Source organism: Schistocerca cancellata, chromosome 4 (genome assembly GCF_023864275.1).
Source record: "Schistocerca cancellata isolate TAMUIC-IGC-003103 chromosome 4, iqSchCanc2.1, whole genome shotgun sequence".
NCBI lineage: Eukaryota > Metazoa > Arthropoda > Insecta > Orthoptera > Acrididae > Schistocerca > Schistocerca cancellata.
In genome coordinates this window covers 629,621,539-629,648,115 of record NC_064629.1, presented here as the reverse complement: position 1 = coordinate 629,648,115, position 26,577 = coordinate 629,621,539, and the positions used below count along the sequence as shown (strand labels likewise).

Below are 26,577 nucleotides of genomic sequence, written 5' to 3'. Positions count from 1 at the left end.
AAGATGACATTCTTTTCGCGAAACACTATTGAGAAAATTTAAAGAACCGGCATTTGCGGCTGACGACTGCAAAACGATTCTGCTGCTGCCAACGTACGTTTCGCATAATGACCACGAAGACAAGATAAGGAAATTTGGGCTCGTTTTCCCCTTGCTCCATTTGTAGAGTGGAACAGGAAAGGGACTGGCTAGTACTGGTTAGGGTAGCCTCGATCATTCATCGTATTTTGGCTTCCGGCGTATGTACGAGTATGTAGATGTAGATGTAAAGGTGCGTTGGAAATCAGAAAACTGAGGGATGTAAGGTACGAATTGTGGGATATTCTCGCCATTCGCCAGATTTGGCAACGTCTGACCTCTACGTGTTTCGTACTTAATGAAGCGTATGGCTGGTGGCTGGACAGCTGTGGGTCCGACGAAGAGTCTAGAGCTGATGAATATATTGAAGATCTAAAAACGCCCTTCAGGAATATGCCATCTGGAAAAAAACTTTGGTCTACAGACTAGTTCGAAAAAAATGCATTTTTACCCAAAAAATTGTATTTTACTGTCAGGTTTAGAATTTTTTCCTTGCCCTCATGCAGCGTACAGTTTTTATTATTAAGAAGACTCAGAACGTTCGCTGAACATTTCTTCGTATGCTAAAATGAACAGCTGGTTTCCCAGTATCAGACAGGTTTACTTTTATTACTCTGCTTTATTGAAATAACTCATTTTTAAATCTGAACTCATTTGTTCACGGGATGTAATGAACGCTTTCATGGCAGCCTAAGGTTCCACAGAAGGCAATCTAGAAATATTGAATACTGAGCTGAAGAAGTTCTCGTGTTTCATAGATATGTTTCAGTTGTCGATGGACAGTAGAATAATTCTCTTTAGTTTGTATCGCAGTAAATTATGAATATTTGCAGTAAACGCTTGACCACGGTTCTTCTTTGTTGCAGGTATGGGGCTTCAAACGACAATAGCACGAATAGAAACCAAAAGACAGGAATCTTGTGTTGGTAAGTAACTTCAAAATATTGTACTGTAAATACATGAAAGTGTGTGTACCACAAGTAATACATGCTCTTAAAGTGAAAAACGGAGCACATTCATAAACACCGTCCTGATTTTAACGTACTCGACAAACACGCTTTCTGTTCATGTTTCTGTTTGAGCTCCGCCTGTGAAACTTTTTTTTTTGTTCACATTAAACACTACGCCATTTATACAACTATTGATATCTAACTTGTCAAAACTAATAAGTAGAGAGAATAACAAAGAAGTTAACACGGAATAAGTAGCCACTGAGTTCAAATGTTTAATTATTGCTATTCTGGTCGGCACTATTTTAAAATGGTGTGGGCGTCCAAGCCGTAGTTTTAACACTAGGATACGAGAACGTATTTCCATCATCGTAGATTTAGCAGCAAAATGTCCAAAAATTTACTGACTTTTAGAAGAAATGCTAACAATTACTGAACTTCACTTAGAAATAAAACCCGTTTCAGTGATTATTTGTCTATCGAAATACAGCATTAAACTAAAATCTAAAAATGTTTTAATGAAATTAAAAAGAAATTTAAAGTGCTTTTGTTTAAAGCTGCATGACGTATTTCATGGCATGTCTTTAAGTTTAACCAGGCGTCTGCTTTTCAGAATACTTTAATGAAAATATTTGTCGGTTTATTCATTGCACAGTGTGTTGTAAGAAACAATTATTGGTACAACTGCACTGTAATATTAATGAAACAACAAAATTAGATTTTCTCTTACATTTGACCAGATTATAGACATAACTTTAATAAAAAAAGAACATATTATTTTCGAGGGAAGACTTAATTTCGTGTACTACACAGAAGAGCATTTTCCGTTTAGTGAGAAATTTTCAGGTACATACATATAGCTATATCTGATCAGTAAGCTTTTGGAAACTTTCCAGTCATGTTACCTAATCGTAAGTGCAGATATTGGCAGTCTCTGTTGTCAGTCATATTAAAAACAGCGACTTTTTATTAGTTTTTGTACAAAATGGGGGCACAGCTTAAAATGACGATCAGAAAATGTTATGAGGGAGAACAGTTCAGCATTAGTACAAGCCTGTAGAATTTTTTTAGCAAGATCTACTGTAGGAAAGAAAGCTCTAGTACATTTCTCAAAAGCATGGTTGGAAGCTGCAGAGTAATATGATCCATTTTGATACTAGGTAACAGGAAACATGCAAGAGTTTCAGGTTTCAGTCGCAGCAGACTCCACATCCTCGTTCTCGCAGAAAGCAACATTCCACGCTTCGACTAGGTAGGCGGCTGAGAGACCCTTTGGCGGCCTCTTTGTGGGAAAGATGCCCATCAGTTCTGCCAACGTAACTGCTGCGCTCCCAGCAGCTGCTGAACGCTCGTCTCTGGCGGTCGTTGCTTAGGTTGTGGTGTGAACGGTGTTTTACAATACGCCACTACATCACCTTGACCATGGAAATCAAATTAAATGCAGGAGGTCGCGTCGCGAAGTATTTTAAGAGATGAATTCATCAGTGGGCGATTACCTTCTGCCTGTGAGGCGGATTTGTTGTGCAAAGACGTCGCACAGGTGATAAACTACGAGTAAAGAAAAGTTTAGCACAAAAAAAAAAAATCTGGCCCATAAAATGAACTCGTTATGGTAGCCTGCTAAGTTCTATATCTCTTAAGCAATTGACAGCTGATCCGTACCTTGTTAAATACCTACATCTTGACCTACAGACAAAATGTTGGCAGTTTATTTGTAACTGCACAACTTTCTGGTCGTGAGAAACGACAAATTTTGTTGCGCGCTTAGCGAGGCTGTGCTGTGCAAGAGAACGAGTGAGAGAGAAGAGTTGCCGGTAACCTTGCACATGGAAAGTCGGCTCCTCGCTCGTGAACTAGGCATTATTCCCTTCACGCTGCGAGATCAAGGTCTCTTTCGATCATCCACACGTGGAACGGTGCACAGCCTAAGCACCTGTAGCTGCCACTTCACTCAGACCAGTTGCTACTTACATCCTATACGTTTTAAAATCTGTTTAATAGTGGTAACGTAATTATTTTGAAACGCGCTTTATTAAACACATAAAAGGGAAAAAATGTCCACTGCCGAAACAAGTAGATATCAACAGCAGAAACGGATAGCAAATACTAACTTAAAAGAATACTGACAAAACCCAAAGCTTGTCGACATTTTTTACTGTAAAAAAAAGTAATTATCGCACTGACAGTGGAATTCTAGTGGCAAATGGTCCCTGATACCTGTACAAAAAGGGTCCGAAAGATGCATTTTCGGGTAATTACATTAGTTTAGCCATACCCTCCTTTAGAGGGAGGATCGCGTTAATTTTAACAACAGTTCTAATATTAGGCTCGAGTACTGGCTTAATGTTTATGTATGACAGCCGATGGTAACAATATCTAGAAACTATTCCTTTCTGGGCTAATACAACAAAAAGAAGGAAGGTTGAATTTTAACATCCCATCACTAAAACAACACTCCACAAACAACTGTATTTCGAAGACCAGTAAGATACTAAATGAAAATTACTGTTTATTTCAGTTTAAAAAATAGCTTTCTGTGAGCAAAGATTACCACTAGTATATGGTTACCAGTAATGAAATTCGTATTTACTTATTATATACTGTAACAAGATTTTATACTTGTTTCTGGCCATTTCTAGAAACTCAGGCAAGTTTGCAATAATTTTCTTCACATACTATCTGAGTAAATTCGATTATAAAAAATGTTGCATATGGATTTTGTGGTAGCAAAATATCATCACGACTCATCCACCACTATGTTATAATAGTTTTTGGTTGGTTTGAACATTCTGGTGTTCTCATAGCATTAATGAATCTGGAAGGTTACATTATGAACTTTGTTTTCCAAGTTATGGCTTTGTAGTATGTACCACTTTTCTATTTTAAACCTGACTTTGACATAATATTAACTACCTGATGTATGCTGAGAAGTGCATAAAACCGAATTTTCTTAAAGGTGTTCACTCACAGCCGTATTAAGTGTATGATGAACCACTACTTATTAAGCATGGTAAAATTCACTAATTAATTCCAATAAATTCAGCTTTAGCTTATTAAGAAGGCTATATGTGTTATACATATTAAATGAATTCACTGTATATATTTCTTGGCTCCAAAATATGCAGTTGTTTCTTCTCCTCCCCTCCACACTTCCTTTAGCACTGGATGCCAATGATGAGTCATCTTGTTATGAGGAGAAAGAAGAATGGAAACTGAGTGTTTATACTAAATTCCATTTAGCCAAGAATTTCACAATTTTCCTTGAGCCTTTGGCTTGCTATTCCTTCATTGGTAAAAGGGTCAGAAAATATCAACAAGAACAAAGGCTTAGCCCTTATATTCTCAGAGACATATTATTATTTGTTTGTTATGTGTACTCATAGAATAAAAAAGAAGAATATAAATTTTCACATTCCTTTCATTCACAGATCATTTGTACTTCAAACTGAAATGAATGAAAATTGCTCATTTTTCTGGACGTTCCTTGAAACAGAAAAGCCCATAACTTCAAAACTATTGATGCTAGACAGCTGAAAAACTGATTTCTTAGTAAAAGTCGGCATTTAATCTTATATTAATCTGTAACACAGTAATTCTGTAACATTTGCTTGATTTTACGAAAATCCAACAACATATTTTGGAAAATCTGAAAACACCCATTTTGAATTTTTTGAAAAAATGTTTTTTCACATGTATGTTTACAAATAATGGCTTAAAATTCAAACTGAAGAGATAATGAATTCTTAAGATACAAAATTATTAGTATTTTATCATATGAAAAACTAAGATATTGTAGTAACAAACTGTGGAGTAAGTCCTTTCTGCCAAACCCAAACTGAGGAAGTAGCTCACAAGGAATTACATTACATATTTAATAATAATATAGTAAAATATAATAAAATATTTCAATAATAAGAATTATTTCAAATAGAAACAATGGCCTAAGAATGATTTTAATTAACATAATTTGCATTTTTGTGAGAGGAGCTTTAAATGAGGTTTTCTGACACAGAGGATAAAAATAAATCAAATTAAAAGCTGCACAAGGCCAACACTTGAATTGTGATACTTGGTGTTGCACTTACATGACAAGTTAAATGAAAAAATGAATTGAAAAAAAGGAGTGTTAATTACGATATCTCATTTAAGGTCAATCTATAAACTCCTCCAGTAGGCATCCTAGACTCAACCTTTGTTACAGTGCAATTAAATAGCACATCTAAGTTTTTAGCATTTTGATAAGAAAAACCAAAATAATGCAGTACGTACCTTCAGACAAACAACATTAACTTTCAATTTCTTAGACTGATTGCTCTTTTCAAAAATTTTAATCAATCTGCCACAACTTTAAGAACTGATATTATTGGTTAAGAGACCTGTAACTAATCCAGCTTCAGTTATGCTCAAATCTTGTGAGGAATTATGCTGTTTAGGAATGGTTTGCTGCATGCTTAATTTACTATTCAAGGAGTGTGAGTTAACTGCAGTGTGAAATTCACACACTGGTATGAGAAAGTGTGTATGAGTCCCTTGGATGATTTTTAAATTGCTGGATTGTGACAGTAACAATATTTCATTGCATACATATTGTTCTGTTATACGTAATGCATAATGGGTACCTGGAATGGTTTCTTGAGTAAACTTGTGCTTGGATCTCATTATTTTATTTTCAAATATCTTTTTTAAACTTGCTTTAGCAGCAAGTCTTTTGAAATTGTCTGTCATGTCTATCACAAAATCTTTCAACATGTGGTGTGGCATAAAGTGCCATTCTGCGTCAATATTTTTACCACTCTTCTGAAGATATATGTCAAGATATTTTTCACCACTTTCATCAGAACATTAAAACGTCTTTCATATACTCCCATGCTAAGCAACTTCTCCTTTGAGCACAAGACTGACTGAATAACATTTAAATATCACTGTATTGCATTGTAAGCTGTCAGAAATGGATATATTTCTGATGTCTGAACTCAGTATTAGCCTCATTATAGTACACAACAAAAGGATGCAGTGTGGCTTGGCTGGTGAACCAGTTGCAGGACTGTATTTTATCTTGAAGGAGAAATGAAGAATTTTCAACAATATCACAGGCTATAACAACCTGTACTCCCTGCAAGTTATTTGGTATAACCAGAAAACTGATTTGCTTCACTTTGTACACCAAACCTGAAGTAGAATCTGAGGTCACATATCTTCAAAGCAGCTTCACTGATGACTAATTTTGTGTCTCCAGTAAGTACCTAACAAATTAACTCACACCTGGTAAGAGTATTTATCATATATGATACATGCAGTCATATCTGCAAACACTAGAATGGACAAAATATCATCTAGCATTATGACAAAAGCTACAATAAAATTCTATATGTAATAATTCTTGACCATTCCTTGAATCATGAACTGCATGGAAAATTAATGTGGTTCTGTAAAATATTTCAAAATTTATTTTCTTATCAACCCATCCTTTCACCATCTTCATATTTTATCAGAAACAAATGGATATATTAAGAAACTCATCAGAGAATACATCAGAGAAATCGGCGACATCAAGGTCCAAAAATAACCAAAATTGTTTGATTTAATATTATATGGACTGACCCACAGATCAGTAGACTTTGCCATAGTTGTGTTATTTTTCTGGAAGCTGCATACTTGCTAAGGCAAACAATACTGCAATAAAGTAGGACCGAAACACAAATTGTAGCACTATTCACTATTATTGAACATATTAGTGAATAGGATATTTTGAATCACATGAGACATTTAACCATTCATTAACAGTTGGGGTCACATTTGTTAAATAGCTTCACAGGTGTTCAATAGAAACAAGCATTAATGCCATATATCTCAAGGCACCCTTCATGAGGGAGGTGAAGTTTACTTCCTCTGTGCTTCCCCTCAATCAACAGCAATCTTTGTGTGAAGCAGACATTGATTACTCCACTACCCATTCCTTCCTTCTATCAGAGATCAAACGTAACTGTACAGTATTGTTACTGAAGCATTTTTCAGTATCCATTGTATATAACAACATATTCATTATATCATAGTAAAAATTGTTCAGGATTCAAAAACGTTGTGCACTTGTAAGTCTGCTTCAACAGGATTAGAGAATCATTCAAATGATGACTAGTATACTTTAAAATTTATTCCAATGAACAACATGCATTTAAAAAAATCTGCTGGAAACTCATGCAGTTAAATATGGGCAATCTAAAAGCCTGCCATGTCTAACATTTTTTAATTAAAAATGGTAGATATTTGATTGAAAACTCCCCTGCAATTCAGCTTGCAGCAGTTTGCTAAGAGTAGATGAAAATGTATGCATAGCCGCCATTTGACAAATTTTGATATTTATATCACCAATACCTGGTCATTGCAGTCTGCTTCTTTTCAGTTTTTTAAACAGTAAAAAGGGATTTCCCATTTTTACATGGGTGCCAATAGGTTGTTGTCTTTAAGCAATGAACAAGTAACATGCTTAGTGAAATCTGGAACTACAGTAACAAAAAACTGCTTTTATTTATTGCCAAAACTGAGCAGATCCATCAAAGCACATTATTATTCTCTGACATTTATATTTAAGAGCAACGTGAAAACATGTCTTATTGTAAGTAATTCAGAACAATTATTTGATAACTGTATTGCACTGCCCAGCCATTGACTAAGTTGCACAATGATATTATTGCAAACCCAGTGATGGTAGTGGGAAACATTTCTGTAATCTACAACAGAAATCTTACATAGAAACATGGAATTACTATATTAAAAATGTATATCTAATATATATGTTACAGTGGACATAGAAGGTTTCTAGAGTTTAAAATTTCCGAGCTTTGAGATGGGCATATGTTAATGATACAAAACTTCATGACCATCTACTTAATAACACGTTAGTTCATCTTTGGTAGAACACCAGTGAACCTCTGTGGTATCAATTTCACAAGGTTTTGGTGCATTTCTGGAAGTAAGTGGCACCATGTATCTATGCATAAGCCATGCAGTTCTGCTAAACTATAGCCCAGGATTTGTGGGCATGGAGTTGGTGCTCAATAGTGTCCCAATTGTGTCCATCGTGTCCAGATCAGGAGAATTTGGTAACCAAGACATCACTGTGAGTTCACTATTATGCTCCTTAAACTACTGTAACATGCTTCTGGCCTTGTGATGCAAACAATTATCCTTCTGGAAAATACCATCACTATCAGGGAAGAGATCAAGCATGAAGACATGCAGGTGGTCCACAATAAGGTTTATGCAGTCACAGATATCATGGTGTCATGGATTACTACCTCGGTTGTCATGGAAGCACTGGTGAATGCCTCCCATAGCAAAATACTGCCACCACCATCCTGCGTCCATGATGAGGTGCATGTTTCAAGCATACATTCTCCTGGATGATGGCATATCTGGTTGCAGTCATTGACATAGTGTAAAACATACAAGATTTTTCTGACCAGGCATGTTTCCATCTATCTGTGGTCCAATCTTGATCATCCCTTGCCCACTGCAGTCATAATTGATGATGTCATTGGGTCAACATGTGAATATAAAGGGACCATCTGCTGAGTAGTCCATGTTCAAAAGTGTGCACTAAACACTGAACTCTAAAGTTATTGTACCTCCTACAGCGCTGTACTTTTTCATCAGACTTGCCACAAATTACTGTCTTTCTTGCCTTATAGAGAGGGCAGACCTCCTATCTCCACACTCTAAGGAGAGGTGCGGATGACGAACATCTGGTCATTGCCTGTCCATGGTTTCATTATTTTTCAACCACTTTTCATAGGTGTTCATGGCAGTATTATGCAAACACCTGACCAGCTTCACCATTTCCAGGTGCCACACCACAATAAATTGGCCTTTGTTGAAGTCACATATGTTAGTGGAATTTCTCATTTATGGGCCATATCATCACTGGAATGATTCCCCATTTGCCTTTGCTTCAATTATATACTGTCCTTACCTTGTCATTGGCCTCAATGCCACTAGTCAGCAATCTCACAGTGGGCACTTGTCACAATGCTTTGGATTATTGGTGGATGTATTTTAAAAAGTGAGATAAAAATGTTTCATCAGAAGAATATAAAAAGGAAGTTAGTAAGAGTTTAGTTGACATATTGACTGAAAAAGAAACAAAAATGAATGAAATTAAAAAGAAATGAAAAAGGTGCTCATTTAGATGAGCTTAACGCAGAAAAATTCTTACTAGATATTTAATCTCTAGGATGGAAGGATCAGTGTCTTGAATTAAAGTGACAAAAATTAGAAAAATAAAGAACTGTGACATTAATTCAGTATCATCTAAGATGTGGGATTTTGAGAACCACAGAGAGTATAACTCAATCTCAAATAGTCATTGTATTAATTCATAGGGTACTTCAGTGCTACACAGAGGCACTCTTTGTAACAGAAGTAAGAGGATTGCAAGTAATTCCTAGAGGATCAGAAATAATAATGTAGCTAAAAGCTTTCTAAGAAAATACTATTCTTTTGGAAGTTTGTGACTTGAATGCCATTGTTCCCATCACTATAGTTAAATTTAAGAGACAATCTTCACTTTCCACATGTTACCTATATCCAGATGTTGAAGGGAAGTTGAAATGTAGTACATCTTTTCTCAAACATATTTTTGGGCAAAAGAATGTTCCCACCCAATAAAACATGAGCATTATTGGGAAGTGTCAAAGACGATCTCGGTTTGTACAAGTTCGGCATATACCAGATTCCGTGTCAGTGTGCGAAGACTTATATTAGACAGACAGTGCGCACCATCGAAGATTGTTGCTGAGAACATCAGAGGCACACTCGACTTAGATACCCCAACAAGTCGGCCGTCGCAGAGCAATGTTTGTCCGAAAATCACGGAACAACATACCAGGGTCTTGGCACAGACATCTAAATACTGGGACAGCGTCGTTAGAGAGTCTGTCGAAATTCGTACCAGGGACGGACTCTTCAACCGAGATTGCGGCTGTAACCTCAGCAAGGCATGGGAAACAGTATTGAGTCTACTTAAAAATACGCTCAGCCGCAGTCGTCCACAACCCCACGATGACTACCGCAGTCCACTTCACCCCTCCGCCGCCCCACAGCGAACCCTGGGTTACTGGGCGGTTCGGCCCCCGGCGGACTCCCCCAGGGAACGTCTAACAGCAGACGAGTGTAACCCCTATGTTTGCGTGGTAGAGTAATGGTGGTGTACGTGTACATGGAGAACATGTTTGCGCAGCAATCGCCGACATACTGTAGCTGAGGTGGAATAAGGGGAACCAGCCCGTATTCACTGTGGCAGATGGAAAACCACCTAAAAACCATCCACAGACTGGCCGGCTCACCGGACCTCGACCCAAGTCCGCCAGGCGGATTTGTGCCGGGGACCAGGCGCTCCTTCCCGCCCGAAGCCATGCGTTAGACGACACGGCTAACCGGACGGGCTTAGCCCGTGTTAGTCATCTTAGATATTAGTGTAACCACATGGGAAATACGTTATTTACTAAAATCCTTTTCTTCTAATCAGATAACTCAAGGGAGAAGCTTGTGTTGTGTAACAAAATGTATTCTTAGCAATATGTCATGTACTTGAAAAACTTCGACAGTATTACTGTTATAAATCAAATACTCACCAAAATGTGAAAGGGAGGGCTTAAGATTCACCAAATACCATCTGCCAAATAGTTATGTCGTTCAACAATACAATGCAGCCTTTACGAAATACTGAGGTGCCGTATTGCACATGAATATGAATTATCATTTTGTTGCCCAATCCCTTTGGTAAAATACTGTTTCTTCATAAACTAATATTGTAACATCAATTTGTACTTGTTTAGATTTACAGTTGTTGTCATGTTTATGTCAGTTCTGTTTTGGATTGCTACTAAAAACACATAATTTAGTATTCATCATGTTACCATATTCTGTTGTGCACTAAATTATTCAAATTGTTATCCATATAGCTAAACTTCACGTATTTTATAGTCTTCATTAATTAATCTTCGTTTAGGTTTCCGATATTTGTTATAATTGTCTAACTTTCCTTTTTTGTCCCAGTCCGAAATATGTGTTGTGTGCTGAAAATGAAATTTTCATTCTGTTGTGCTCATAAAATGTATGTAGACATATCCACGAGTCATCTTTATCATTATGACTCATTTTACAGAAAGTGCCCGATTTCATTAAGAGGTTATGAGTGTGAGTCAAATGAAAAACTTAAATATTTTTTAAATGTTATTTATTGTGCAGAAGTGGTACAAAGGTGTATCACTTTTCAGCATAATCTTCCCCACGCTCATTGCAAGTCCTCCAGCTCTTACAAAGTGCATAAATTCCTTTAGCAGAAAATTCTTTTGGTAGTCTACTCAACCACTCATGCACAGCGCGGCGTACCTCTTCACCAGAACCGAACTTCTTTCCTCCCATTGCGTGTTTGAGTGGTCCAAACATATGGAAATCACCTGGGGCAAGGTCTGGTGAGTATGGTGGATGAGGAAGACACTCAAAATGCAGATCTGTGATTGTTGCAACTGTTGTACGGGCAGTGTGGGGCCTTGCATTGTCATGTTACAAAGGACACCTGCTGACATCAGTCCACGTCGCTTTGATTTGATTGCAGGCCGCAGATGATTTTTTTAGGAGATCTGTGTATGATGCACTGGTGACAGTGGTCCCTCTAGGCTTGTAATGCTCCAAAATGACGCCTTTTTCGTCCCAAAAGAGAGTCAGCATAACCTTCCCTGCTGATGGTTCTGTTCGAAACTTCTTTGGTTTTGGTGATCAGGAATGGCACCATTCCCTGCTCGCTCTCTTCGTTTCCAATTGGTGGAAGTGAACCCAGGTTTCGTCCCCAGTAACGATTCTTGCAAGGAAGCCATCACCTTCTCGTTCAAAGCACCGAAGTTCTTCACATGCATCAACACGTCGTTCTCTCATTTCAGGTGTCAGATGCCGTGGCACCCATCTTGCAGACACTTTATGAAACTGGAGTACATCATGCCCAATGTCGTGTGCTGACCCATGACTAATCTGTAAACATGCTGTAATGTCATTCAGTGTCACTCGGCGGTTTTCCTTCACTATGGCTTCAACTCCTGCAATGTTCTGTGGAGTCAGAACACGTTGTGCCTGACCTGGACGAGGAGCATCTTCCACTGAAGTCACACTATTTGCGAACTTCCTACTCCATTCGTAGACTTGCTGCTGTGACAAACATGCATCACCGTACTGAACCTTCATTCGTCCATGAATTTCAATATGTTTCACACCTTTACTACGCAAAAGCCGAATAACAGAACGCTGTTCTTCCCTGGTGCAAGTCGCAAGTGAGGCGGCGATCTTTATGCTGTTTCTGCGACGGTATGTGTGCATCCGCACTACGCTGCCACCTACAGGATATTCTGCACGCTGTTTGTAGCACGCTTACCAACTCACAGGATAACGGCGGGAAATTTCGATTTGTTATTACAAATTTAAGGTTTTCATTTGACTACCCTCGTATATACACTGGTATGCGTAACTTAAGGGCGATTGTTCCAGAGTGCATATGTGTTCCCACCTCTCGCCATACTGGGGACTGTCCAGCATTGTCAAAGACGATCGTTTTGGTGGTCCGTGTGTTATGGTGTAGGGAGCCATGGGTGTACGGACCTCCAAATCTTTGAACATTGTACATTCACCAATCAGTGTTATTGTTACACTGTTCTCCTTTCATTGTGCTTCTTTTCAGGAGTACATTTGACCCTGAGTTTATTTTTGTGGATGACATTGCATTGAACAGCACAGGTGTAGGAGATCTTGGAACGAGAGGATATTCGACTTACCTGCCTATTCCCCCAAAGTAACTTCCATTGAGCATGTGTGGGGAGACGTATTTCAGCTTGTCCCCATGCACCAAAACCACCCAGGAGTTGTCAGCTGTGCTGCTGGAGGAATGGTACGCCCTACCAGAAGAACCCCTTACCAACCTCGCTGCCATAATGGGAGCACATTGCAGAAGATGCATTGCAATCCTTGGTGATCACACTCCTTATTAAGAACCATGTCCCACCTTTTGTAATGCCCATAAATAGTAGGGACTTCAGCCTAATCATTGTCGTTCAAAAAAAAGAGTCATTTCTGTTGGTATCATTGTGTATTTCTTTCAATCATCTTCTGTACTATAATGTAGAAGCTCTTTCTATTAGGTTGGTACATAAGTTCGTAGCGTTTTTGTTTTGCGTGTTGGTATCCCAGTTGCTAGTGGTTTATTTGTCGATTGTCATTTTCTATTTGTAGTTCATTGTCGCTATTTCTGTTCGCATATTGTCATTTTGCCATTTGAAGATAGTGAGTGGAGCTGCGGACGCTAGTAAATGGAGTGCCAAGTGGAGATATCGGAATATTTCCAACACACGAGGTGTATTCAAAAAATTCCGGAACTTTGTCCACAAAATTTTTCTAGCTTACCTTTTACTTAATTGTGCGCGGCCTTCTTCGAAATACTCTCCACCAGAATTGGTACACAGCTCCAAACGTCATTTCCACTCCCGGGAGCAGTCTTACTGGGTCGAGCGGAGCACCGTCTGTTAATGTTCTTTTATCTCATCTGCCATTGCAAAACCTCTTCCTTTCAATGGGGTTTTCAACTTTGGAAATAAAGAAAGTCCGCGGGGCCAGGTATGAGGAATACAGAGTGTGGTGTCACCGCCAGACACCAAACTTGCTAAGTGGTAGCCTTTAAATCGGCCGCGGTTCAATAGTATACGTCGGACCCGCGTGTCGCCACTGTCAGTGATTGCAGACCGAGCACCGCCACACGGCAGGTCTAGAGAGACTTCCTAGCACTCGCCCCAGTTGTACAGCCGACTTTGCTAGCGAAGCTACACTGACAAATACGCTCTCATTTGCCGAGACGATAGTTAGCATAGCCTTCAGCTACGTCATTTGCTACGACCTAGCAAGGCGCCATTACCAGTTTATATTGAGATTGTAATTATGTATCATCAAGCGATGTTCTCCAACTATGGATTAAAGTTAAGTATTCAAACAACTACGTACTTTATTTAGTAGACTCAACTCCTTTAATTGTTCCAGACCTCACGCCAGTCTGCGTGAGCTTAAACGCGTGCATTTCGGCCTCCTTTAGCAACACGGTGTTGGCTCTTCTGCCAACACATCACAGAGGATGAGGCAGCACAGTGATTTCGTTTTTTGTGCTAGTCAGGCACCAACAGGGATGAATGTGCGAGTGCGTTATCGTGATGCAAGGGCTCATTTCGCTCCAACATGCCATATTTCAGACCACTTCCTCCTCACATTTTCTCATAGGCATCGCAATACGTCGCGATAGTACCATCGGTTAACAGTGTGTCCCTATGGCACGAATTCATGATGAACTAATCCTTCAAAGTCAAAGCAAACTATGAGCATGGCTTAGACATTTGACCTAACGTGAAGAGCTTTTTTTGTTCTTGGAGAACCTTCCCCGACCCATCGCAAAGATTGAACCTTGGTCTCAACATTATAACCGTAGACCTACGTCTCATCACCAGTTATGATTCTCTTAAGGAACAGCTTGTTCTCATTTGCGCGGCCCTAAAACTCTTCACAGATTGCGAAGCGAAGGTCTTTCTGGACCTGACTCATGAGCCGTGGGATGAACTTGGCGGCAACACGATGCATCCCACGGTGCTGTGTCAACATTTCATGACATGACCCAACTGATATGTTACATTCTCCTGCAGTCTCTCGGACGACCAGTCTTCGATTGTCACGCACAGTCTCGTTGACGTTCCTGACATGAGCGTCGTCGGTAGACGTCGAAGGGCGTCCTGCACGAGGGTCATCTGTAACTTCCGTCCAGTCATTTTTAAATCGTGTGAACCATTCGTAACACTGAGTACAGCTTAAGCACTTGTCACTGTAGGCTTCCTGCATCATTTGGTGTGTCTCTGTAAAGGTTTTCTTGTGTTTCACGCAAAATTTAATGCAGACGCGTTGCTCCTCTCAATCTGCAATCTCGAAATTCGCAAACTGTGTGACACAATAGAGCACTGAACAATAACTACAGACATACAACAATGAAACTTTGGTACTTATAGATTAAACACAGGCGTGTGCAGAGATGCCAACCGCCGGCCTCGGTGGCCGTGCGGTACTAGGCGCTCCAGTCCGGAGCCGCGCTGCTGCTACGGTCACAGGTTCGAATCCTGCCTCGGGCATGGGTGTGTGTGATGTCCTTAGGTTAGTTAGGTTTAAGTAGTTCTAAGTTCTAGGGGACTGATGACCACAGCAGTTGGGTCCCATAGTGCTCAGAGCCATTTGAACCATTTTTTTAGATGCCAACCTCATTTCGCTCCAACATGCCATTGGCGCGAAATTACGAATGTTCCGGGATTTTTTCAACATACCTCATATTCTTCTATTTGAGTTCAATAGAGAGGTGACAGCAGCGGAGGCAGTCAGAAACATTCCCACAGAGCACGACAAGGAATCGGTTTTCTCGTTTTGAGGAGTATCATTTTCACATTTCTGACTCTCCACATTCAGGAAGATTTGGTCTAGATCGTTTGAATGCGTTAATCCACAGTGATACACGCAAGTGTACGCGAGAACTGGCAAATGTAATGAATTGTTATCGTTCCGCCACCGTGAGACATTTGCATGCAACGGGAAAGGACCAAAAATCGAGTGTATCTAACCGTATACTTTAAGTCAAAATCACAAAAATTAGCGGGTAGCCATATGTGCATCTCTGCTTGCTTGTCATCAGTTGGCTCGTGAACAACACCGACCATTCCTACCCAGTACCGTTACTAGAGACGAGAAATGATGTCTTTATGCTAACATAACGAAAAGAAAGGAGTTGTTTGAGCCCTTATAAAGTAGCAGTTCCCCGTACAAAGACCTGTGCGCATCCACAAAAGATAATGTTATGCATTTGGTAGAACATCGACGGTGTGGTGTACCACGAACTATTTCCTCGAGGTGTAAGCGTCACTGTTGACATTAATGTCGACAGCTGAGACGACTTGCAGACGCAGTCCAAGAACAACGCCCAGGAAGACTGCGAAAAGAAAGGAATGGTTCACCCCAAACAAAGTAGCAACTCTCTGTACAAAGACTTGCGCACCTCCACAAAAGATAATGTTACGCATCTGGTGGAACAGCGACGGTGTGGTATACTAAGAATTGCTTCCCCGAGGTGTAACCATCACTGCTGACATTTGTTGTCATCAACTGAGACGTTTTGCAGACGCAGTCGGAGACCAACGACCACGAAGACTGCGTGAAGTGATGCTACTCCACGACAACGCCCGCCCGCATTCTGCTAGACTGACGAAAAACTCTATACAGGAGTTGGAATAGGATGTCATTCGGCACCCACACTATTCACCTGATCTTGTACTCTCAGATGATTTTCACCTTTCCCGCTGTCTATAGAACAACCTTCATGGATCGCACTTTCCGGATGCAAATGCTCTCCGAACGTGGATCGACGAGTTCTTCGCCTCAAAAGAATGTGATTTCTACAAAACAGAGGTGAAGCCCCTCCACGCCCACACCGGCATGATGGCCAACTCAAGAGGTCTACTGCCATCTCTGTATAAGGGTTAGTTTTCACTAAAGTGAGGTGTCGCAGGATGTGGGTGCTGCGATGTTTGCATACGTCTTGTTAAGGTTAACCATTAATACGCTCACATCTGGAGATAGATTGGGTCGAGTCGAACGAAGGGTAGCGGTTTGAAGGGCAGGGGAAAAAAGTACCAAGGCAAGAGCCAAGGGAAAAAAATCTCTGCGATAGTTAGGTCGGGTGGTAAGAGCAGTAGCGGTTGTCTTGCTGCCTGCGATAGGTCGTGCAAGGGTAGGCTTTGTTAGTAGTGGGTATCATCCATGTCGATACCTTTGACTTTGTGCGATGGTGTTGCTCGGCGGCTGCCACTGGGCGCCGTTGTTGAGCTCTCGTTCAGCGTCAGCAACCTGCAACAATTAGATTTATCATCGTATTTGTGTCCGATAGGTCATATATCGGATGCACAGTGTAGGGTGATGTTGGCGGGATTGTTTGTGCGTCAGTGGGCGAGCTCGTCGGTGTCTCTGCTGTGGCCTGTTGGTCGGCTCTAATAGCATCTGGTAATTACCAGTCAGTGTTGCTGATATGCAGGGGCTTGCCGACGTTTGTCACTTGTTAGTGTATGTTAGTTTACCATAGATGGCTATGCCCTAGCTAGTAGTGTGTTTGGCCGCTTGTGCTTCCACCTCTGGTTGTGAGTGATTTCTACAATCGCGGAATCGAAAAAGTTACCCCAGCGTTGGCGTTGAAGGAGACTATAATATTGATGACTAAAGCCTCTGTCGTGTTTATTAAACTTACGGAAAAACGCTACGAACTTATCCACTAACCTAATACACGTGTTCCAAGTTTCACCGAGCTATATTACTTGGTAGTGACACACCATGCGAAAGTTAGTTTTGTCCTTAAGTTTTGCCGACCAGTGTATTTACAATATGTTACCGTGCTAGGAATATTTTACTTCTGTGATATGCAGGTGTAGCTGTTTTCTGTTGTTGTCACAACGAACAGCAACAAATGTTTCACAATACCAGCTTACAATCCCAATTGTTGAGTATTTATGAAATACTGCAGAACGAAGATAAAAAGTGAGTAAGAGCTTAAGGAGTCATTAATATAAGGGACAGTCAAATGTAAATGGGACGATGGGCAAAAAGTAAGTAAACTGTTCATTATTTCAAAAGTAGTCGCTGTAACTGTCAGTACATCTATCTCACTATGAGACCAGACCGTCAGTGCTGTCATGGCAAAACGTTAACGGTTGCCTACAGAGCCAACGAAGCACACTGACGGCCACGAATGTCTTTCGTCAGGGCTCCAAAAATATGGAAATCGCATGGGGAGAGATCGGTACTGAATGGTGGCTTAAGGGTTTCAGAGTGAAACTTCTGCAGCATAGTCAAAACAACAGGTGTGCCAGCTTCGGGAAAGCCACGCTGGACTTTTTCTTTGACTGCAAGGGCCCACTGCACATTGACTTTCTGGAACACGGCGCCGCAATTAATGCACAGCTGTACATGGACGCTATGAAATAACTGAAACGCGCCATCAAGTGCAAACGTCCAGGAATGCTGACGGACAGCATGATTCTGTTGCAGGGTCATGCCCATCCACATCTTGCCAAGGTTGTTTCGATTGTGCTGCACAAGTTTCTCTGGGAAGCCCCTACACATCCTCCATACAGTCCCTATCTCTCCGCATGTGATTTCCATATTTTTGGAACTCTGAAGAAAGATATTTGTGGTCGTCAATTTGCTTCGGATGAAGAGTTGCACACGTGGCTACAATCACGGTTCAGTAGGCAGCTGCAAACATTTTTCCATCGAGGTGGTGACCATCTTTTCTCACAATTGGATAAATGTGTTAACAGTTATGGCGATTACTTTTGAAGCAATAAACAGTTTACTTTCTTCCACCTGCCTCGTTTTCATTTGACTGCCCCTTAGATTACAGTGACTACACAAATAGGGAGTATGCTGAACACAATCCTCAGTGAAGTTAAATCTGTGTGTATTCATTACAGACGGGATGAAACTTTTATTTCCGGTTTCTTGTGACTTCATTGTCAGTTTTTCTGAAACCTCAGATCATGTAACATAGTGAAGTAACAGAGCACTTAAATTTAGAAGTGGACTGAAAGTTCATTTTTCTCATCGTTTTACTTAGTCTTTCAAGTAAATACTGGGATAGTTGCCTGAAAAACTATGTAACTGTTTATTTTCTGTATACTCGCCAAACTCAGCTAATGGCCAACCTGTAACAGCTTCACAATTATGCTATAAAAATAAATGCTTGGATTTACCTTCTCCAAATTTTTACTTTCAGCATAGTAACTCTGAACTTGTCATTGTCAACTGCACAGTTCTTTGACTCGTATACAAATAATGGCATGAATAAATGTAACAACTCTCCATAGCTGATGTACTGAGTGCTAAATAGACCTACAGGCGAGACCGAAAATTTAGCCAAGCTTTTGGGCAGTGTTCTTGTTCAGAGCTAACTGATACAGAACACATATGCCCCACCCATACACATTCTCAGCTACATTAGTTCATGATGTGGCATTCCTGAAAGAAATGCTGAACATTCTGAGACATGTCACATTCTTAGGAAATTTTTAAACCATTCACAATTAGAATAATATTAATTAGGAAAACATTATTCATACTATCCACAATTTATAATAAGTGTTTAATTATCTCACAAAAGGTTCACCTTGTTCAACATCATCTCTGTTATACCAGTACAGATGTTGATGGCAGTTAACGAGTATGGATTTACTTATTTTCTAAAAACTTGCATTTACAGTTGTCTTGTATAACACATACATAAAATATAACAAACAGGGCTTTGACTGCATGATACTATCTTAACTAGTATGTAGGTACAATGCTGTCACCTCAAGAAGAAATTACTGTATAATATACATTGTATTTATCATTCGGGTTGATAGGCCATATGACTAGATTAGGGATCTAAGGAATGTATGATTCACAATATGTGATTTTATAATACCGTTATACATAGGTATCATCAACCTGAAGGTTTGTTTAGTTACAACAGTACTTTATCAGTCATAGTCTTACTGGAGATGGTATGTCCTCTCTTTCACTGGCCCGGAACAACTTATTCAGACAGGTATAGGAAGGTACTACTGACTAACATAGTGTCTGAACCATGCCATATATTGCCATATTGTACAGACAAAGCATTAACGGAGTTAAAAGTCACATTAATTGCCAGAAAACTTTAGTGACTCATGCACCTCCTAAACTAATCAGATGCTTGCCCACTGAAGACTGACAACATTCACATTTGCAACTGATTCTTACCACACCACAGGGCATTCCTGGATAAAACAAAAGTGTGGTGAAGTTGAGGTTTCCCATTCTTCAGTTTCTCAAAGGTTAAAGTTTTTAAATTCAATATTCACATTATTCTTTTGTGAGCACAACTAAGACAATTGTATATGTAATATTTTTGCTTAATTGATACACCCAGAAAATTCCAAGCAAATATCAGAAGAATTTATAAGAGACTCAAAAACATAAGAAAAGGAAATATAGTGCATTATATAAAATAGAAGTAGTGTTTTCTGTAGACATGGGTAGTCAATTCACATTAAATGCCTTTACTCTTTTCCATTTACCCAAAATAAAAATTCCGAATGCATGTAAACTATCACTGATGGATTCAAGACAATTTAGGGAAGGGAGAGGGCTCTACAAATAACAGGTTTCCCGAGTATATAAAACATTATTTTCACTTGTTTTGTTCGGATTTTTCCATATCAAAACAATGCGGTTTTGATCCAATATTTGACATAACCAATTATAGGCAAACACTCACTATGAAAATTTTAATCTGCACTGTATTATCTAGAAAATACTGAGAAGGTGTATTGTATTTAATTCTTGTAAAGTTGACAAAATACTGTTCTAAGTCTTATAGATGATACAGCTTACTTCATAAGCACATTCAGAGCAATAGAATTTTTTTGAATTCAACAAAATGTGGACTATGTACGACAATTACAATTTCTTATTTTTACCAGTGTTTCCTAATAGCAGTAGCAACATCAAGAAGAAAGAAATCCATGGTTATTATATTTTCTTAAAACTGGGAAAGCTTGGCTATCCTTTTAATTCAGCACATAATATATAAAAAAGTAAAGAAATATATAATAAACCTTCCAATATATGAAATACAATAAGTATTTGGTAATGGAGACAACTATGGCCAAGCTGAGATTCTTTGTACAGAAATGCTTTCCTCCTTCCTTGTATTATTCCTACAATTTTTTTGCTTAACACATTCCTTCTTGCATAATCGCTTGAACTCAGAGTTACCACAACAATTTCACACAGAGCCATCAGATCCTTCCTGTCACAAGTGAATAAATTAGTATTACAAGTGATATCTCAAATCATTTTCAAAAATGATTGATATACTGTTGAATGTGTATAATATACCCATAAGAAGCTTATTCAAATATTTATTACTCTTACTAATTTATTTGTAGTAATTCCTTGCATGACACATTTAAAGTTTTGGTTTTGTAGAAAATCTTCTGAAAAATAGTGCATGAAACATTTTTACATTGAATGTCAAGACAGTTTGGTGATGAAATAACCAGAGATGTTATACATACAATTCCACAATACATTCAGTGTCTGAACTACAATACACTGTACCAAAAGGTTTTGTAAATCAACCTCTTTAAACGTATGATGCCACGTTTACTGTTTGAAATGCTGATAACTGTCAGGGGGTGAATGTATCCAGTTGGAAGGTCTTCCAGCAGCTTTTGAATTGCTCTTTTTAAGCCAGAAAACTATTGAGCTTTATTTATTTAAGGACACCGATATATATTACTGTGTATGCCACTCATATTCTTGCTTACTGTAGTTTCAAACTTGCCATTTATTTATAAATAGTTATTGTGGTTCATGACTCTGTATCTCTTATTGCAGATGAGGACTGGAGAGACATATCTTCACAGTTAAATGTGTAGTGAGGAATGGTAACTCCACCACCGTTGGCGTGCAACTATAAACTTTTGCCAACGGTTGCGGAGTTCCTTAACCTCACTACATGGATCAACATGGCTCAGGCAGTAAGGACAATAAAGATCACCAGAGTTCTTATGGAAAAATAGAAGCAAAGTTGCTGGATGGAACTAGTCTAAGTTGGTAGTTGTATGTGCATCGATAGTTTGTAGTACGTAAACATTCTGACTGTCTTCATTGTGAAATTGTCTGTTGAAATAAAGAACAATTTTCTGCCCCTTTCATAAATACATAATCTTAGTCAGATTTAAGTGTAGCTTAAAACGTTTAAGCACAGGATTTATTTGCTACAACTGGAGAGCAGCACGAATTATAAATGATGATTGAGTGGCCAGTCTTCATTTCTCCTGATGCAATGCATACATGATATTGTGAAGTCAGTTTGACAGCTGGTTATGGAAACTTCAAGCTACTTGACTGCACTACACATGCAGTTTTCATATTGTGACACATATTAATACAAAATTTGTGAAATTTTAATATGAAAAAGTAATCAGATTAGAACTTTGCCCTCTTATTACTTGACAGGGATGCTTTGTGATGTAGTCCCTGTTGATGCTATAGTTATCATGTGAATATGCAAGAGAAGAAAGGTAGCAAGTCAGAAACTCAGAAAAATATTGTAAATTTTTCTGCGAACTGTAATACTTAACTTGCAGGGCTAATAGCAGGAAACCTAAGGGATGGTAGTAAAATATCAGTGATTACAGGTGTCATAACAAGAATTTTTATAACCTAGCAAGGATAGGAAAAAAACAAGTATTAAGAGCAGTTAGGGCTGAAACAAACATTCAGTTTGAGAAAGAAATTAGATAGAAAAATTATAGCACACTACACTCATACAAGCAACTTTAGTTGGTAATTTCTTGCAATTATTAGAAATTTTATTTCCACTCAGTTATATTTCAGTCTGTTTAAAATGCCAGCTATCCATCTTGTGTCAAAATATTCAAGGACTGAGGAGTAAAATTAATGAACTATTTATTTGCTTTGGTAAATTAGAGTCTTCAAACCTGGTTGATGTAATCTGCCTCTCAGAACGTTATGGGGCTAGTGGTATAGATATTTTATGTGTTGCAGCATTAGTTTAGAATCTCAGTTCTGTTGAGTAGAAATGAATAAAGGAGAAATTGTCACATTTATCAGATGTAATCACACATTTATAATAATATAATAAGTACTTGTCTTTGCAGCCTTTTGTTCAACTAACACATTCCACATTAGAATGTTAATCATTAAATAATCTACAGGACATGGAACTAACCAACCTGCAGAAAATTTTAATCTCTTCATAAATCACCCAGACGGTGCATTAGCCTAGTTAACAGTAAATCAAATAGCAGTTGTTGATGATTTTAACATAGATTTTCTTAAAATCTTCTACACTAAGGTTATCATTCTAAATTAATTCCTAGTCAGAATTTTCGAACTTGAGTAGATAATGTCTTAAAAGAACCATCAACAAAATTTTTATAGAATAGTCTAATGAACATTATATTATAAAAAGAGTGGTATGTGACCTTATGTATCACAACATACAATTTCTTGTGTTGTAGCCTATTGTTAAGATTGATCAGGACCCAAAATCTATTGAATCTGGATTGAGAAGGGTAGTCAGTAACCCACAAATTGATTATTTTAGGAAAACCTCAGAAACATCAACTGCAGTGGTGTATACAATACACATGACATGAAAGACAAATACAATACATTTATTAATAAAGTTCTTAACTTATTTGAAATCTGTTCCCATCCAAAAGTATCCCTATTTAGATCAAAGTGTACAAAAATTCCATGGATTAATCAAGGAATAAATACATCTTGTAGGACAAAAAAGGTAAATATTTGTCTGTCAGAAACCATTTGCATGTTGATTCTATAGCTCATTACAAGGCATGTTGATACTGAAGAAAGCAATATGGGCAAAAGCTAAACAGGAAAAAGATAGTTACCATAGGTAACAAAATAAAGACAATATGGAATACAGTGAAGTATGAGACTGGTAAGACCGAGATGAGAAGGTGCAGACAGCTTTAACAGTAGAACGCCTGCAGAGGTCAGATTACCATTTTTTTTATTTCGAGGTTTCTATTTCTTTGTTGTTTAAAATAGTCTGTTCTTTGATTTTATGACTTTTAATGGTTTTAGAGGAGGCTTAAGTTGCCTTAATTGTTTTGCTTTGTAATTACAAATTTTTAAGGTAATTACTCATTCACCATTGGTTCTTGATGGTGATTGGTTGACTGATTCTCATAGAAATGCAGTTTACCCAATTTATTTGTAATGACTAACTTAATATAGTGTTGTGTGTAACAGTTTTTGCACTTCGGTTTGTAGTGACTAATTGTTTGACTGGTAAGTATAATGCATTGCTATCGCAGTTGTGGCCTTTCTCATGCTGAGAACAAAGTATTGGCTGCTCACAATGTTAAACTTAGATATTTTCTCAATGGTTTGTCTTACCTGGGATATTAGCATGGGACAATGTGCTACGCTATGTCTCAAGGCACCTTATTTACAACAGGGGAAATATGTTACATCATACAGCTTCTTCACTTCTCTCAAACTGGCAAAAGAGCTGAAAAAGATCGGTAGAAGTTTCGTTGGCATTTGGAACAGGATTAGAGGGTAAGTGCCACCATCTGTGAGAAAAGGTTAAGATTTACTTCATTCAAGCGTTATTTACAAGGGTGATGACATTAATCTGCCATCTTACCAAGTGAAAACTAAGAAAAATTTGTTTATTCTTAGTTCTATCCGCTTTACTGTAGTAGTCAATGAGGCTGCAGAAAGGAAAACTCCAGAAACAGTCAGTGTTTACAATAATACAAAATTCTGCATAGATGTTGCAGGTCAAATTTTATGCAAATGTAGCATACGAGACATGATGAAGTGCTGGCCCTTAGGTGTTTTCTGTAACATTGTAGATCCGGCTGTAATCAGTGCCCACACTTTGTACAAGTTGATAACTGACTCTATCATCTACAACTGTTTTATAATGAAGTTGTAGAGGAATTAGTAGCACTAATCAGGAGTTCTCGCCCTCAGAAGTTACAGATTTCGTCCATTTTGTCTGAAACTTGCCAAGTTGTATTGTACAAGAAAATGAAACTAGCAAGTCATGTCTAGACAAATGGATATGCAAAAAATTGCGACTTAAGTTCTCTAAATATACAGAGTTCTCCATATAGTTTTGTCTGATAAACCACTATTAATTTATTAGACAATAAAATTGTAATTAGTGAGTAGCTAATTAATTCTATGGTAATAGCATTTGTCACCACTGTTACATGATTTAAAACACAAACACTGAAACTGTAAGCAATTTTTATACCACTATTGCCACTTAGTTTTGTATGGTGTAACATAAAAATAAAATTTAACATGTTCAAATAAAAATGTGCCCACAAAATTATTATATATGAAAAATAATAATAGCATTGTTAAAGAATATAATACGAAATATCGTTACAGTTTGAAAAAAAAGAAAACTTAAAATGAAATGAAAATCTTAGCAGTCAATATTGACCTCAACTGGGCATTCTAGAGGGTAGTTCGAATCTTGGTGTTCTAGTGTTAAGGATAAATGATACTTTAGCAACAGATTTGAGCACTGTTGCAAAAGATTTTAACAAATATTCCGTAGCTATTACAGAGAAGTTGGGTTACCTGGCTCAGTAAATGCTAGAACTGAGTTTCTCTAACTAGCTATTATAAATATCTTTAGTCGTGTGAATATGATCCTCGCTGCACCAGAAGAAGTAATTCAATCATAAACTCTTCAAAATAAAAAATAATGGTTATGATAAAATATCAATTAAGTTAATTAAAGTGGTGTTCTGAGTTGATAAATATGTTAAAGTTATTCGTGTAAACAATTATTTATCACTGGGTCATTTCCCATTTAGGTGAAATATGAGAAATTAAGCCTACTGTATACGAAAAGAGATAAATAAATACCACCAAAATTATATCTAATTTCAGTTTTACCAGCATTCTCAAACATTTTATAAAATATAACAACCAAGCAGCTTCTTTACCATCCGATTACAAATAATAACACTCACGCGCATAAATTAAGGATAATTGCTACAGAAAACTGGAGCTAATAGCATAGGCACATAGGGAACACACATGACACAGATTTGTAAGTCCACGGTATTGGTGATAAGTTGAGAAAACCGTCCCGAAACACATGTGCTACAAAACGCCACTGTTCCCTGCGCATGTACCCCAACATCAATATGGGATATGATCACTATGCACACGTACACAGGCCGCAGAACGGGTTGGCATACTGTGGATCAGGTGGTCGAGCAGCTGCTGGGGTATAGCCGCCCATTCTTGCACCAGTGCCTGTCGAAGCTCCTGAAGTGTCCTAGGGGTTTGAAGACGTGCACCTATACTTCGACCGAGAGCATTCCAGACGTACTCGATGGTGTTTAGGTCTGGAGAACAGGCAGGCCACTCCATTCGCCTGATATCTTCTGTTTCAAGGTACTCCTCCACGATGACAGCTCGGTGGGGCCGTGCGTTATCATCCATAAGGAGGAAGGTAGGACCCACTGCACCTCTGAAAAGGCGTACATACTAGTGCAAAATGACGTCCCGATACACCTGACCTGTTACAGTTCCTCCGTCAAAGACATGCAGTGGTGTATGCGCATCCAATCCAATCATAATGCCACCCCACACCATCAAACCACGACCTCCATTTAGGTCCCTTTCAAGGACATTAAGGGGTTGGTATCTGGTTCCTGGTTCACGCCAGATGAAAAGCCAACATGACATGGGACCACTGTTCCAATGACCATGTATTGTGTTCTTCACGCCAGGCTTTACGGGTTCTCCTGTTACCAGGGGTCATTGGAATGCATCTTGCAGGTCTCCGAGCGAATAAACCATGTCTGTTAAGTAGTCTGTAGACTGT

The 26,577-nt window shown here is 38.6% G+C and overlaps 1 protein-coding gene across 1 annotated transcript in view; it reads left to right on the top strand.

Moving 5' to 3' along the window:
- LOC126184354 (uncharacterized) overlaps positions 1-21,875 on the top strand; it is a 144,165-nt gene extending 122,290 nt beyond the window's left edge. The window contains exons 3-4 of the mRNA XM_049926733.1: positions 945-1,004; positions 21,552-21,875. Coding sequence (XP_049782690.1) covers positions 945-1,004; positions 21,552-21,592 — 101 coding nt within the window. The 3' untranslated portion in view covers positions 21,593-21,875. The remainder of the gene's footprint in view (positions 1-944; positions 1,005-21,551) is intronic.
- Positions 21,876-26,577: the final 4,702 nt, after the last annotated feature.